At 35.7% G+C, this 17,131-nt stretch overlaps 1 protein-coding gene across 2 annotated transcripts in view; it reads right to left on the bottom strand.

Annotated features, from left to right (window-relative positions):
- Positions 1 to 3,051: 3,051 nt before the first annotated feature.
- Positions 3,052 to 17,131, bottom strand: part of LOC107568431 (gastrula zinc finger protein XlCGF8.2DB-like) — a 27,607-nt gene continuing 13,527 nt past the window's right edge. The window contains exons 2-4 of one of the 2 annotated variants that reach the window (XM_016254402.1): positions 15,870 to 15,875; positions 13,012 to 13,193; positions 3,052 to 3,913 (exon numbers count right to left, since the gene is read on the bottom strand). In XM_016254402.1, the coding sequence (XP_016109888.1) occupies positions 3,096 to 3,913; positions 13,012 to 13,120 (927 nt within the window). In that variant the 5' untranslated portion in view covers positions 13,121 to 13,193; positions 15,870 to 15,875 and the 3' untranslated portion in view covers positions 3,052 to 3,095. Of the gene's footprint in view, positions 3,914 to 13,011; positions 13,194 to 13,273; positions 13,325 to 15,869; positions 15,876 to 17,131 lie in introns of those variants that run through there. The other variant, XM_016254403.1, reaches the window with a different exon arrangement.

The following is a 17,131-nucleotide window of genomic DNA, read 5'->3' on the forward strand; positions in this document are numbered from 1 at the left end:
ATTTTAATAAGGTGACAAAGTATCCCTGTCAGTTTAAAAACTTTGTTTAAAGCGCATTTATGTTATGGCTGTGTAAACAACCATTTTCCTACACTTGCATTTAATGGTGTTTATGTATTAGATAAAAAATGCAATAACTTTTTTTATTAGAAATGCTCTTTCTTCAACTCCAGGATGACCCTCTAAAGCACAATCTAAATGGAGGATTTGTTATCCGAACTCTGAATTAAAAAAACTTATGGACCTTTCCTCAAAGGTTATTTATCCCAAATGAAATTAAAGAACTTCATTTCAAAATTGCTCATAGATACTACCCATGCAATTAATTTTTGAGCAGATTTTCTGAGAATATATCCACAATGTGTTCACTTTGTAATACTGATGAAGAATCTATTCTACATATGTTTTATCATTGGTCAGAAGTTACCATGTTAATTTTTTCCTGCTGTAACAAAATGATAGAAATAACAGAATCTATAATTTTTTTGGTCAGATTTTCATTCCAAGGACATTAATCTGGAACATATTGTTTTATTGCTTTGTCTTCTGGGTAAATTTCACCTTCATAAAGCCAGAACCATTCATTGCAAACCTAACTTTAGAATGTTTTCATCTGATATAAAGTCCCTTTTTACTTCTAAGAATAAGTCAAATCCTTTGAACTCAAAGGCTTCTAAAACTTTTAACATTCTTGAGTCTATTGTAAGCTATCTTTAAAATACTTTCCTTTCTTTCTTTTTTTTCTTCTTTATCATTGGTATATTTTGTTAATTTGTGTAGCTTGTCTAACTTCATGTGATGTTCGTTAGCACCACGTTACTTCATAACTGTTGTTATTCTTTCAATTGCAATAAAAAAAAAAAAGAGTGAGCGCTTGGCTGCTGATCCGCCATTTTGGCGCCAGTGGTTTAAAACGGTGCCACTTCGTGGAATCTATTCATCTTCCCTCGGATAGTAACGCCTGTGACAATGATGACGTATTTTTGACAGTGGTTTCGCACACCGCACTTCGTGTCGCAAATACGCATGTCGTGCGTGTAACAGAGCTGTTGTGAAAACAAGCGTTGTGTCTGTAAACTGTCATAGTCGTACATTTTGGAGTTGTACTCTAACAAACATACAAAATCTCGTATCTGTAAACTGTCGTGGGCATAGATTTTGGAATCCAACTCTGACAAAAAAACTGAATTACATACAATACTTTTAAATTACGCACGAGTAAATTAAAATGACACACAAATGCTTTGAATTACGTATGATTATTTTTGACAGTGATTTTATTCCATACTCTGCCAGGATCAGGAAACAGTCCTCCATAAAATGTGCTGCACATCTGAATATTTGGGTTGAACTGTTCTGGAACAGAGTTGTAAATACAACTTAACCACTGATTTCTAGTCGTGTCCTCTTTTGGAAGGCCAAACAAAGTATTTTCGCTTTCACAACGAAACCCAGTGTCTTCACAACATGGCGGTGGCGGTGGCAGCAACAATAAAGTAAAGCCTTCTTTCTTTGCGTCAACATTTGGGCGGCGTTATGCAAATCTTCCTACACAATGATGTAAACATGTGAGGCCAGGATCAGGAAACAGTCCTCCATAAAATGTGCTGCACATCTGAATATTTGGGTTGAACTGTTCTGGAACAGAGTTGTAAATACAACTTAACCACTGATTTCTAGTCGTGTCCTCTTTTGGAAGGCCAAACAAAGTATTTTCGCTTTCACAACGAAACCCAGTGTCTTCACAACATGGCGGTGGCGGTGGCAGCAACAATAAAGTAAAGCCTTCTTTCTTTGCGTCAACATTTGGGCGGCGTTATGCAAATCTTCCTACACAATGATGTAAACATGTGAGGGCGTGTTTGAACAAGGTGTTTTAGGTGGGTGTGGACGAGTCTTAACTTTTATAAAGAATATCTCTTTAGGTTTGAGACTTTAGTCTTTGCAACTTTAGGGATCTTATCTATTCATGAACAGCTTGTAACAATCCAAAGAGAATGGAAAACTTGAAATCGCATCATATGACCCCTTTAAATTATGCGAGTGTGCGGCTTTATGTGGAAGACAAGAGAAAGCGCGTGCAGATCAGAGGCGCGCAGTAAAGAAACATACAAACAAACCCTGTGCTTATGATATGCTTTTCAGGCTACGCTTAGCTTCACTTCAGCTATTAAATTGTAATTATATTATCATTATAATGCGATTTGACTACTTTGATGTCTACATTTTATTAAAAGCTTATTTCAGACATGAAATTCTGCAAAAATTCAGCATTAGAATAATCAGAAACATCTGCAAAGTTTTAATTAGTTTACATGGTTATGACAACTTAAAATAACCTGTAGGGAACATTCTCTGTAGGTTATAAAAATACAACTTAAAATTAACCTGCAAGGAACGTTCTGGCAAGGTTCTTTTTAAGTTATAAAATTAAACCTAAAAGTAACCTGCAGGGAACGTTCCTATTTGGTTCCTAAAAAAATAACCAAATGGGAATCATATGGGAACGTTCTGTGTTTGTTGGGATTAAACACTTTTAAAAGACACAGCCTCAGCATGATTATAATCACAATTTTGTTTTATTAAGAGTTTCATATTGAATCTAGGGGGTAATCTATTAGACTATGGTTGTCAAATGCGGCTTTACCGAGCTCAAGGGCTCTGGGCTTAGCAGATATAAACAAAACGCTATTGGCTATTTTAAAAAGGGGGCGGGGCTGCTCGATATGTCCCGCCCTGTCTTCCTCCTTCAGATGAAATTACGTCACCACATAGAACAATGCTGCAAGTTTCAAGGCACTTCAGGGGACCTTTAAAGGAACATGCGCAAAAAGACTTTCCACACTGAGAGCAGGTGAAAGGCTTTTATGAAGTGCGAGTTACCAAATGAAACTTACAGTGTCCTTTATGTGTAAAAGTCTTTCCACATTGAGAGCAGGTCAAGTCAAGTCACCTTTATTTATATAGCACTTATAACAATACAGATTGTGTTAAAGCATCTTTACAGTATCAAATAGGAAACTAGTGTATCAATAATGTAAAATAACAATAGTAAACACTCAATTTTCAAAGACAGTTCATTGAATTCAGTGATGTCAGCAGGTGAAAGACTTTTTCCCAGTATGAATTAACATGTGCTTCTTAAAGTTTGATTTATGTGTAAAATTCTTTCCACACTGAGAGCAAGTGAAAGGCTTTATTCCAGAATGAATTAACATGTGAGTCTTAAGGTATCCTTTACATATGAAACTCTTTCCACACTGAGAGCAGGTAAAAGGCTTTATCCCAGCATGAATTAACATGTGAGTCTTAAGGTATCCTTTACGTGTGAAAGACTTTGCACATTGAGAGCAGATGAAAGGCTTTTCTGAAGTGTGAGTTACCAAATGATTCTCAAGGTGTCCTTTCTGTGTAAAACACTTTCCACACTGAGAGCAGCTGAAAGGCTTTATTTCATTATGAATTAACATGTGCTTCTTAAAGCTTGCTTTACGTGTGAAAGTGTTTCCACACTGAGAGCAGCTGAAAGGCTTTTCTGAAGTGTGAGTTACCAAATGATTCTTAAGGTGTACTTTCTGTGTAAAACTCTTTCCACACTGAGAGCAGGTAAAAGGCTTTATTCCAGCATGAATTAACATGTGATCCTTAAGGCTTTTGTTACATGTGAAAGTGTTTCCACACTGAGAGCAGGTGAAAGGCTTTTCCTCACTATGAATTATCATGTGATTAATAAGGCTTCCTTTATGTTTGTAAGTGTTTCCACACTGAGAGCAGCTGAAAGGCCTTTTGACGTCTGTTATTTGAATGCTGCAACTCGCTGATTTTTCTCCATTGACATCATGATCTTTCTGACACTGAGGTTTCCCCTCCACTTCATTCAGATCTGGTCTTTCTTCTTTCATTTTCATCAGGCCTAAAATTAATAATTATAAAGATTAAAATCACTTGGGACATTTGAAAAAATAAAAAGGATAAAATATTTGTGTACAGACAAAAATGATGTCAAAACTGTCCTTTTTAACACCGATCCATGAAAACAACTAAAAATGCTGCATTATGCTGCCAGGCCAGTAGATGGCGATGTCATTTTGTAAAGAAACTACACATCTATAGGCTGAACACGTAATACTTGTGCGCGTGATGTTACTGTTTTTTACAAATTGGGATCGCTTAATACGAAGCCCGGGAAGTCACCTGTAGGAGAAAAAAAAACAATCCGTGGCGACGGTTTTGCAATCTGTTAATTTTTAAGTTAATAATAACTTTAACAGTGAAGCATGCATCTAACTCTGGGGGGAAAAGCTTAGCATAATAAAATCACCTAAATAAGTCTGTGAATGAATGAATGAAATGTTAAGAATGAATAGTACCCAAACACATTTCCAAAACTGTAAAAGTTTATTTAAAAATAAAGCATTCATGAATTATTTTGACAAACATTTTACTGTCTTAAGTGCACTCATTTATTTAGCCTATAAATTTAAATAATAATAATATTAATAGCTATTATTATTATACATTTAGGTTACATATGCATTTAGAAGGTTTTATCCAAAACGACTTACAAAAGAGGAACAAATGACTCCAAAGTCAGTCACAATGCCAGGTTTATTAAACAATAATAATCAAGTGCTAAGATTATCACAAATTAAACAAGATTTTGATGCACATCTTTTTTATTAAATCGTTGTATTCCACCTCGTACCGTTACAATTGATAGAGAATCACTAAAGACTATTTGCTGTAGGCCTATTCCACATAATAATATGCAATAAAACAATATACAATATGATTCGTTAACACGTAGGCTACCTAGGAGCTTGCTGCATGAATCCGTGAGTACAGTTTACAAGCCCGAGGGAAGGGATTGAGAAAGCCTGCGCACGGATTATGAATTTGTGGGTACGGATTCAAAAACCGAAGGTACGGTTTACAAAATTGGAAATTCGTGGGTAAGGTTTGTTACACCGAGGGAACAGTTTAAGAATTCGTGAGTACGGTTTATAAACTGAGGGGACGGATTGCAAAACCGTCGCCACTGATTTTTTTTTCTCCTACAGGTGATTTCCCGGGCTCAGTACTTTCACAATGCTGCTGTCTGTATGCGAAAAAAAAATGGTAAGAAGCTAAATGGATTGTTGTGTAAATGTACCTTTTGAAGTATTGTGAGAAGTATTTGTCTAATCTACATTATTTCACAGCTGTCTACAGCAATATTATTTTCGTAAAACGAAAACTAAGACGAAAACGATTGGTCAAACATTTGAAATAAAATTTTAAAAATCTAAATAAATGAAAAACTAAAACGAAACGAAACTAACAACAGTTATTGCAAAACTAACTGAAATAAAATAATAATTATCAAAAATAAATAATCGTTTTCGTAATCATTACGTTCTCACCCCGCGGAAAAATATATGAGCTGTGTGTCGGTTTAGGGAAATACCCGTAAATGGCGCATCATGCACGTGAGGTTATCTGACTGAGAGACGCAAAGCAGTTTAAAGCAGAGTCCTGCACAGGTCCTGTTAGGTAAACCTGCATCCGCAGTACACAACAGAACACCCGACCCGTTATCCGACAGCAGCCAGCACCCATTTAATTCTGTACCCGACCCGTTTGACATAAAGACCGCGACCTGAACCGCACCCGCATTAAATAGGCTACTGCATCAGTAAGGCAAAATTATTTAGTTTCTCATGTGACACAAGCAATCAAACTAAAATAGGCATTTTAAGTTGGTGCTTTGAAGACAAATAGACGAGCAGCGCAACAGAATAATGATAAGAACGCGCATCCTTTATACAATACAAACTTTTGCCTACATCGTGTGAACAATCTGCCAGGCTGTTTTGAACAAATGTGCATAAACTACATACTTAAATCTTCATAAATGAAAAGAACATATTTAGATATGACTTTACTGTTAAGTGCCATTGTCTCCCTTAAACTCTGCAGTGTATAGGCTATGTGGCCGTTAGTCCTTTACAGAAGCATTAAAAATAAATCTTGAAAATAAAATGATATAGGCTACAGAAAGCGAGCAACGAGTGCTCCCAAGCTGTCATTCACTTCAGCTGCAGCGCGAATGGCTAGAATGCGCAACGCTGCAAATCGAATGTTGAGGCTCTGCCATTATTATTGAATTTCATTAGTCCCACTTATTTATGCGCGTTTGTTCGCGGGAAAGTGAGCAAGAAAAGACAAATTTATTAATGAAACTAATAAAAATGAAACTAAATTTTATTGCAAATTTGAAAACGATATTAAAATAAAACAAATTAAAAAATGCAAAACTATAATAACCTTGGTCTACAGGGAAAATCTGCAGGTATTTGCACTTCAAATTTAATACTTTTTAAAGGAATCATGAATGGCATTTTTATTATTATTTTATAATGTTTCCTGAGGTGCACCTATAATGTTTTTCCATCAAAATATAATGTTTCTTAAGGTGCACATTTACAATGTCTTTACATAGAAATAAATTATGATTTTAGCGTCTGATTTGAATGTTTGTTTTGTTTCTGTGAGACTTCAATGGAAACGCCCATTGCTGTGACTGGTTAACACATTTACATAGTAAGAGTATTTGAGACTGCTCCACATGTAATACTTCCTATGTTTTTACCATTACAGCGGTTGAGATGATCTTATCATGTAAAGTGTTAATTATAGCACTATATATTTAGATCTACTCTCATCACATTAGGGCTGCACGATTAATCGAACGCGATTAATCGTGATTGTCATGCACATCTTGTCAGTAAAGCCGGTTCTGTGATTAGTAGTAAATCTCCATCACCTGCTTTCAGGTGGAGCAGCATTTACTACACAGAGCCGTAGTTCTCTGACAAGCTATGCAAAATCGCGTTCACAATCGCAGACGATATAATCGTTGGATTATGAAATCGGCTAAATTGTTTGCGATAATGACAGCTGTTTGCGTATCTTCTCAGTGAGCTATGGCTCTGTGTAGTAAATGCTGCTCCACATGAGAGCATGTGAAAATACCACATTTAATTAGGGCTGCGAGTTCGATACTTTTTAGGCACTGACCAAATTGCCTCGATACCATCGAGTATCGAAAAACGTCTCGTCGTTCGGTACCAAATTTCTATACCTAAGGGGTTAATCTCATCAACGTCAGTGAGCCAATAAGCCTGCAGCACTAGGTGTGCTCGATTAGAAGCGGTGCAGATTGATCAGTGTTTGACATCAGCAAGAGCGATGCGAAAACGTACGGAGCAGTGGTACTGTAATACACCGATAGGTCTGCACAGTCACGCGCCACACTCAGAGATGTGGCTCACACGTGAGGATTTAGTGTGAATGCGTCCCAGCCCCCGTAGCTGTAAGGCTACATTTACACTGGGGCGTTTTTGTTTTAAAATGAAAACGATCCTCGTCATACTGGCGTTTCAAGCCGGCTTTCCACTATCTCTGACAAATGACAGACTGAAAGTCATTCATTTCCAATAGAGAGTAGCGCGGGAGCTGCGTAGAGTTCCAAACATATGCAGATGTCTGTTCATACTACAAGACCGAAAGCACGTGTTACGTGACCATTCATGCACACTGTAGCATCATGCTACATAAGACCAGGGTTTAAATTGGGCCGGGCCGTCCGGGGCTGAGCCCCGGCACATAGACTCCAGGACTTGACATTAACGCTTCATTAACGCCAGAGAAGTAACATGATTAAAACATCAGTAACCAAAAATAACTATGTAAACACCAAAACGCAAGTATTATTCTGATTTTATTACATTTAGAGTAAGTGGCGAATAGTGGATTGCTAATGTATATAACGCATCTATTGACAGTATAAGGTTGCGCTGCTGAGGCGAGCTCACTCCAGGAGAAATCAAAACCCACAACACTAAGAAACTCAGCATCCTGATGTAAAAATTCAAAATGGAAAGTTTTTATATTTAAAATACAGTTAGTTAGGTTTGAACGAATCGATTGAATGAACGACTCAATGACGCACTCATTAAACGCTCACTACTGGCACCTGCTGGCGTTTTAATTTCATTGAAAAGTATAATTTCCACCACCATTTCTTGTTTGTATATTCAAAAATATTTAAAATAATCTCATAATAATTATTTAATGCAGTTTTATTTTTCAGTGTAAACGATATAATTTGATAATCACATTATTATAACTGAATTTATAGATGTAAGAATTCGAAATGAAAGCATTAATGAGATTAGTGGGAATAGAATACATAATTTGTACAAAAAACAAAGCACACACAAACACATACATATATATATATATATATATATATATAAGCTCGATACCATACCATGTTAAGCCGCAACACCGGTTACGTCACTTGTCCACCGCGTCACCGACCCCCACCGTCATTTGGATTTTTTATAGTAATAAAAATAATTTAGTTCAGTAAAAGAACAGACACTACAATTAAAAACTGAACACGGCTGCTCAATGCAGTTGAACGACAGTTGCATCACAGATCAGATTTAATTTCTCCAGTGAGGAGAGTGAGTCGAGCTGACTGACAAGAAGAGTGGGGTGAGACAAAAAAGACGATGGCGGATGATTTAGTTTCGAAACAAAATGCAAAAGAGCCTGTTTGGCAATCTTTTGGATTTTGAAAAGCCTGTTGACTTTTGCCGTTTATCTAAGGTGATTTTGGAAGTTTTTGTTAAACATTCGTTTCTTATTGGTTCCACATTGTTTGCTGATTTTTATTTTATTTAAACTTTGAGTAATTTATTTAATTTTATTTGACATCAAGGTGTATGCCTTGCCTCCAAGCTTTCTTACTCGTTTTGCTAATAAACGTTCTACGTTTCTTATTTATTTGGTTATATATTATACATGTTTACTTGTTTCCAGTTTTGTACATTTAAACTTTATGTAAGTTATTTGTTATTTTATATTAGGCATAGCCTGCCCTATATCATGGTGTATTTTTGTTTTGTTAATAAGTTATATGTTTTATATATATGCTAAAGTGAGTTTGACTTTGTATTTTGTTGTTGCATTCAAGCAATTGACGCCTAACTGCCGCTAATTCTAAAGTGAAAGTAAAATGTGGACTGCGCTTTTATGCTATTTAAAAGCGAAGGAAAGCGAGGAAAAGAGGGAAAATTCAAACGAACTAAAAATGAACAATTACTTTACTCTGAATTGCCACTATTTGAAAGTGAAAGTAAAATGCCACGCCGCTTTTACAAGCTATTTAAAAGCGAAGGAAAGCGAGGAAAAGAGGGAAAATTCAAACGAACTAAAAATGAACAATTACTTTACTCTGAATTGCCACTATTTGAAAGTGAAAGTAAAATGCCACGCCGCTTTTACAAGCTATTTAAAAGCGAAGGAAAGCGAGGAAAAGAGGGAAAATTCAAACGAACTAAAAATGAACAATTACTTTACTCTGAATTGCCACTATTTGAAAGTGAAAGTAAAATGCCACGCCGCTTTTACAAGCTATTTAAAAGCGAAGGAAAGCGAGGAAAAGAGGGAAAATTCAAACGAACTAAAAATGAACAATTACTTTACTCTGAATTGCCACTATTTGAAAGTGAAAGTAAAATGCCACGCCGCTTTTACAAGCTATTTAAAAGCGAAGGAAAGCGAGGAAAAGAGGGAAAATTCAAACGAACTAAAAATGAACAATTACTTTACTCTGAATTGCCACTATTTGAAAGTGAAAGTAAAATGCCACGCCGCTTTTACAAGCTATTTAAAAGCGAAGGAAAGCGAGGAAAAGAGGGAACGCCCCCGCCCCTACGGTGATACCGGTATTACCGGTGTTGTCACATGTCGATTAACCACCGTCACAACCCTACTTCTTAAACAGAATAATTAAGGCACACAATATTTCATTGTATTCTAAGCAGTGATAATGGCTATGTTGATTAGCATTTCATTATAGATATACTTTATTATGATGAAAATTATAATAAGAAGAACTCAGATAAACCCTATATTGCCGTAGTCGTGTGTTTATTAGTCACGTTGAATCAATGAAAGCAGTTAAATCTTCTGTTTATTCAGCTGCAGCTATAGGCATTTCCTGGATTTCTACTTCGGGGGCGTATTTGGATTTTCAGTGCGAGAGCGCCCTCTGGCCTTCGGTTGGAGATTTACTACTGATCACAGAACTGAGCTTCACTGAAAGATATGCATGACAATCGCAGCTTCTGCCTAATCGCGATTTATTGCTTTTGTGATTTAATTTCGATTAATTGTGCAGACCTACATCACATCAAAAGTTGCAGCGGTGAGCAAATTACAGTTTGTTTGATCTCATCATTATGTCTCGTTTTCTGCACTTTCACGAAAGGCTCTCATCATAACTAATGGCAAACATGATGAAAATACTGTAAAAGGTTCATTGTGTTCTATAAGACATCCATTGATTATAATGAGAGTTTTAAGAGTCCAGACAAACTTGTGCTGTGTGACTGACAGCTCCAGCAAACAGGGTTTGTTCTTTTATCGCATTCTGTAATTTAACAATTTAAATAACAGATTATATTCATGCTATTAGGAGAAAAAATGTTGAATTTGGTCACTGGCTTGATTTACTGACACACACACACACACACACACACACAACAACAACAACAAAAACACTGAACAATTTTGAGAAATAAAATCTGACTGAACTTGAATAAGTACACATCATAAATCACTGATTACAGATCAGACATAAAAAACAAGTTTATTTCTATGTTGTGACAATGCTGTCAGGTATATATCTTACAGTAAAAGTCTGTTTGCAAAGCCTGCTGCAAAACTGTTACTGATTTACTGTGAAATATACCGAACAAGCAAATAATGCTCTACTGAGACATTCACATGGTTGAAATATAACCACAGTCCTATAGCGACTTTACTTAAAATCAGGGTTCCCACTTTTTCATGAACACCAGATTCAAGGACTTTTTAAAGCACCATTTATTTTATATCAAGCACCTATCAAATTCACACCCCAGCATATGTAGTGTCATGAAAGACCTTACATTACTTAACATTTCACTTACACGTAACATTTACATTAAACATTTCAGAGTAATAATGTTTTGAAAGTGTAGGTTTCATAAATTTAGACTATTTTGAGCAGTTGTGTTCAAAGGAATTTAATGAAATCCATTGAAGTCAGTACTGGTAATATTCTAATTCAATTGATAAAATATGCATCAAACTGGTTTTTGCTGTAGTTCTTGTGCAAGATTTAAATTTGAAAGAATTTCTCAATTTTTAAATTAATAAAAAGTGGTTAAATGTTGTAATAACATGGTCAAACCTGTTAACATTCAAACTTTGCACATTCACTCAAAAGAGACGTTACTCATTAATGAATAAACTCAAGTCAAAATAATTTTGTAAATTACTTTTTATTGTAAATCCCATTTTTTCATCTTTGACCTAGAGGAATGCAGCTGCTAAAAACGTCAATATTTTTTTGAAAATATTTCATGAACGTGCAAATCTGCAAAAATATATAAAGAAAATAAATTTTTAAAAATAGGACTTTCTATTTGCTTTTAATCTATAAAAGCTTTTCACTAAGCTGTTTTTCCACATTTTCAAGTTCTACATTTTTCTCCTTCACTCCATGTTGCAGTAAGTTTTGGGAGTTCATTTTTAATCCATCTCCTATCCTGAGAAGTCTGTCTTGCAGAGACTGACAAAAATGAGCTCCTAAAACTTACTGCCGGATTCTGGAAGATAAATTCTTCAAACAGTGGTACAAGAGGATGTGATGCTGGTCCTTTAAGAGTCACTCTCAACGTATCTGTCCATAAAGCCTATAAGAATAGTCTTCATGTATTTCACAACACTTCGGAATGTTATTCTTATTAAGTAGGGGTCATTTTTTACCCAAGCAAATTTGCAGTTCTGGAAAATAGTGGCACTGGAGACTAAAAGTTTCCTGATGGTTTCACACTTAATTCTTCACATTAATTCTTAGCCCAGCCAAACCCATAGACTGCAGCCGTGGCGGGGATGATTTTTGGTGTGCCACAGGGCAGAACAACAACAACAATGAGCTACTTGTTTCTTTTCCCCTCATTTTTTTCCCAATTGACGGAAACCCGTCGTAGCAACTGAAAACTTGAATCCCTGCATAAACAAAATGTATTTCTAATTTAATTCAAGCACTTTCAAGGACCTATGTTTGTTTTCAAGTACTTTCCAGGTATTGAATCAGTATGTCTGAAATTCAAGTGTTTTCAAGTACTTTCAAGAAGTGTGGGAACCCTGACCTAGACAGTCATTGGCACAACTGGACTGAGCTGGAGGATAACATCACTGAATCAACGATGAACTGACTTTAACTGAGAAATTGACTGTTGACCTCATTTTAGAGCTGCTTTACAGCAGAATTGAATTTTGTTTGCATTATTGACACACTATTTCCATATTTAACACCGTGAAGATCCTTTGACACTATAAGTATTGTATAAAGCACTATATAAATAAAGGCGACCTCACTTGACTTGACACATAACTCTATTATAAAACTGTACATTTCTGCAATATGGACATTACATTGACAGTCCTTTCTGACATTTCTCTTCATAGTAAAAGAAACATGCATTTTAAGTAAAGCTATGCATTTGTAAAGAAAAATTTTAACACCAATTTCCCGTGAATAATTATTTTCCCACAAAATGTATTTAAAATTTAATCCAAGCAATTTCAAGGACCTATGTTTGTTTTCAAGTACTTTCTATGCCTTGAATCCATATGTCTGAAATTCAAGTATTTTCAAGTACTTTCAAGAAGTGTGGGAACCCTGTAAGACTAAGTTACTAGCGTAAAAATAAATTCAGTCTCACAGTCTCAGTGAAAATAAAGTCTAATAATTAAATCTGCTCGGTGTCGGTTCAATTACATTTCCATAAAAACATTGAAACATGGATTTAAGACTTTTTAATGACAGTTAAAGGTCTTATTTTTACATAAAGGATCTGTGGAAGTACCACAGTCATTAAAGATGAATGAAGAATAAACACCAACCTCCTTGTTCCTCGTGTTTTATCCTCCTGGGTTCTGGTTCCTCGTGTTTTATTCTCCAAGGTTCTTGTTCACTCGTGTTCTCTTCACTCTCCTCTTTAACAAACACCATCTTCACAGCAGCAGATCTCAGTTCAGATGATACTCCTCCAGATATCCCTACTTGCTTCAAAACTTAGTCACGACTGTGAGGACGAGAATATTACAGGTATTTATTGACCTGATTCAAAAACTGTATTTTTATGAACAGAAACAACATTCTAACAGTTTGTATTAAAACAGCATCACGATAGTGAGCACGGTGAAACTAAACTTCTTCCTCTGAGGTTTATGTGTTTGACAAACAAACGAATATGTTTAGCGCCACCCGCTGGACTGGAGTGTGAATTGGCGAGAAGAGGAGAATATTTAATACGGGGCAAATTACTTTCTGCGTTTACAGGTGAGCTGGTTTGTTTTCCTTTGAAAAAGATGATCTGCACAAATAAATGATAAATAAATTATAGACTCGCATGGTATTTGATCAACACCAATCTTCGTGAGTGAGGATTGGTAGAGAAAAATTAGAGAAGTCAGTGAAAATCACACAAAGGGCACATTATGCAAAAAAACACTTTTACGTGGTGTTTAGACAATGTGTGTTGACACCCTTACAAAAAATGACTGCAGTTTTTGTTACATGTAGAAAAATTAAGTTTTTTTGGACACAAAAAACTGCATTATTTCCATTTTACTGCAATACATCTGAAGTAGGCCTACTATTGAAATACAACTGCAATAGAGCTGCAGTATTACTAACAAACAACTGCAATAGAACCACAGTATTACTGCAATACAACTGAAGTAGTACTAAAATTATACTGCAATAAAACTGCAGTAGTACTGCAATAATACAACCGAAGTACAATACTAATAAAATGCTGTACAGTAACACTGAAATGCAACCAGAATATTCAGAATAACATAATATAATAATGTTTATTTACAAATCACGCAATCATGCACATTTCTTCCCTCATTATTCAGGCAGGTTTAATTTTTTGAAGAGCTTATCCTCATCGTTCCGCTGGGTTCTTATGACTGCCTTTATCTCAGATGTGGAATCCACTATTTTGGATGTAGTCTGGAAAAACAAACAAACAAAAACTTTCAGAAATGCTCAAGTTTCAGTTACACTTTTCACTACAGGTATATTTATTATGCTTAAAATAAATCTTGAATTGTGATGTCACCAAGTGTTTGTGAAAAGTATTCATACTCCCAGTTCATTTATTATGGCATATTGGTCAGCATACAGAGAAGAATGTTATTTTAACAACATAAATTATTGTACACAGCAGCAAGCCATCTGTACATAAAAAACAACTCTTAATCTATAACTAACTAATTGAGGCATAATGATATTGGAATATACTAGCAGAGACCCCAAAGTTAGGCAAAGGTAAATAATGGCTCTTGTTAGTACCAAGTTTATGAAATAGAATTGTTTTATTACAAAAAAATTAGGGATGCACCGATATGAAAATTTTGGCCGATACGATAACCGATTATTCTTTATTTTTGAAAGCCGATAACCGATATGTTGGCCGATAAATCTATATCCAAATTGTTATATACTTTTTGAGAGCCTGATTACAAAAAAGGTCTCATCATTAAAAGCCACATCCCAAACACTTCAACATAAGCAGCCTAGTTTGAACGGTGTACGTTTAAAAAATAATTTTACTCTCCCATTACCAAATTTAGTCATAAAAAAGCCTTACAAATAAATAAAATTATGCATAAATAATGCAAACAAGTCACTGGACATCATTACACGTGTAAAGAATCAAAATGAATGCGCCACAGATCAATAAAACGGAATAGCCTCTGCACGGACAATAATTAAATGATTTTAATTACTAAACCATATTGTTGATGAAAATAATAAGAGAAAAATACAAGTGGTTGTTGTTATTAATAATATATCAATGATTTTGAAAAAGTAACAAATTAATACCACTGTTTTAAATAGCAGCCATTGAGCTGCAGCTCAAGCTGAAGCTGAAGAGCTGAATGAACACGGTAAACTGAAGCGTTTTGCTGGCAGCTTATTTAACTCAAGGAAATGCATCCTGAGATTAATATTAATACAACATAAACATAATATTACAACTTATATATGTACAAAATGACGCAGTTATTGCATGCTATAGTCAGAATGTGTGATCCTGTTGTGGATGCGCTCTTCCCATAACAACGCGCTGAAACACAGCAACTAAACCCAAAGAATTCACAACGTTTTATTATAATAATGTTCTCATTAGAATTTTATATACACGACATTCCCAATCATAGTTATTAATGTTGTGCACTGCTGTTTGAGTTTATCACCGGTAAACTGAAGCGCTCTTTTAACTTAACCAAACGCATTCTATATGAGATAAATCAGATATACATCAAATAAACACAATATTACAACGTACAATTGCACAAAAGGCTGCAAACGAACAGCGCGCATCTGAAGTGTCTCTGAAGGAAATAATGCATTATTTATCGGCTTTAAGATATCGGTCAAATTTTCTTATCAGGCCGATACCGATAACAGAAAAAATTAGCATTTATCGGCCGATACCGATATGGTGGCCGATATATCGTGCATCCCTAAAAAAAATATATATCCAGGAAATTATATTTACACAGAAAACAAAAACTATTTATACTATTTATTGCAAAATAGTGGCAGTTATTTGCACCTCAGTATTGTAGTACATTATAAAACAGTATGCAGTAATAACATATTGAGTGTAAATTATCATTTTAATTCAAATTATTAAATGGATGTCACCTTATTAGGACAATAAAGCGCTCCCTAACCCTACCTGATACTTTATTTTTTAACTTTTTGATTATTTCCTTAATTTTCATTGAAAAAAATGCTTTTCTGATGTGATTTCAAATTTGAAAACGGAGAAAAAAGTTTGCCAAAAGGCGGCTCCGAACCCAGGTCGATATCGCATCAAAATGAGCAAGTCATCTGCGCCACAGGTATGGCGTTATTTTACAGTCAAATGTACACTTTTGTAGCACGAATGTACATTGCTACGATGCGCGAGCGCGAATCTCTCCGCTCGCACACGGATTTACTTTGCTCTTGCACTAAAAACCGGACGCGCGCTCTCAAATATGCGCTGCTCTTGCCCAGAGTGTGCTCGCACTTAAAACGTGTCCGATGCCATCACGAATCTCTCCTCGCGCTCAAACTGTGTCCTTTGCACTAGCAAATCTCTCCGTGCTCTTGCGCTACAAATTAATTCACGAGTTCACACTTACATATAATGAACAGAGTAAAGGTTATGCGTATTTGGCGTGCTGTCCGGGGAGAGGGCTCTGAGCTCCGTAATTACTCTCGAGCCCGGGGTACTCCCCCTGTCCGGGGAGAGGGCTCTGAGCTCGGTAATTACTCTCGAGCCCGGGGTACTCCCCCTGTCCAGGGAGAGGGGTCCGAGCTCGGGTCTAAGTCCGGACCCAGAGCTCTTCTAGCCACCACTTTACTGCTTTTCTAACTTCCGCCCAACTGGCGCCCCAAGCAAATTCCCAACATTCCTAGCGCTACTGCTACGGAATCTCAATTGTCTCAAATGCAAAATTGTAAGCATTTAATACATCACAGTCATATTAATCTAAAGTATATTAGAAATGGCTGGGATTAGGGTGCTTGGATGATTTGTGCAAATAAATAACCTAGTAATCTGTCTAACTGGTTGGTCAAACCCCTCTATAACACAATAATAACTAAACTAATGACTAAACCTTGTCAAAAGTTAGACTTCCACGACTGACCGATGAAAATGCTATGGAAATCTAATTGGCTAAGACTGCACCTGTTCGTTTGACAATCAAAGATGGATTTGCAATTTCTTTACAATTTAATATTTAGTCATATTAATCAAATGTATATTAGAAATGGGGTGCTTGGATGATTTGTACAAATAAATAACCTAGTCTGTCTAACTGGTTGGTCAAACATCCCTGAGCGATTTATCTAAACAAACAAAAAAAGTAGCCTACATGATTCGGTTCAAGTGGTCATACATGTATTGTGTAATTGGGTTGGAGAGAAAAAATAAATAAATAATATATA

This window comes from Sinocyclocheilus grahami, unplaced genomic scaffold (assembly GCF_001515645.1).
Source record: "Sinocyclocheilus grahami isolate Dianchi unplaced genomic scaffold, SAMN03320097.WGS_v1.1 scaffold1243.1, whole genome shotgun sequence".
In the NCBI taxonomy this organism is placed as follows: domain Eukaryota; kingdom Metazoa; phylum Chordata; class Actinopteri; order Cypriniformes; family Cyprinidae; genus Sinocyclocheilus; species Sinocyclocheilus grahami.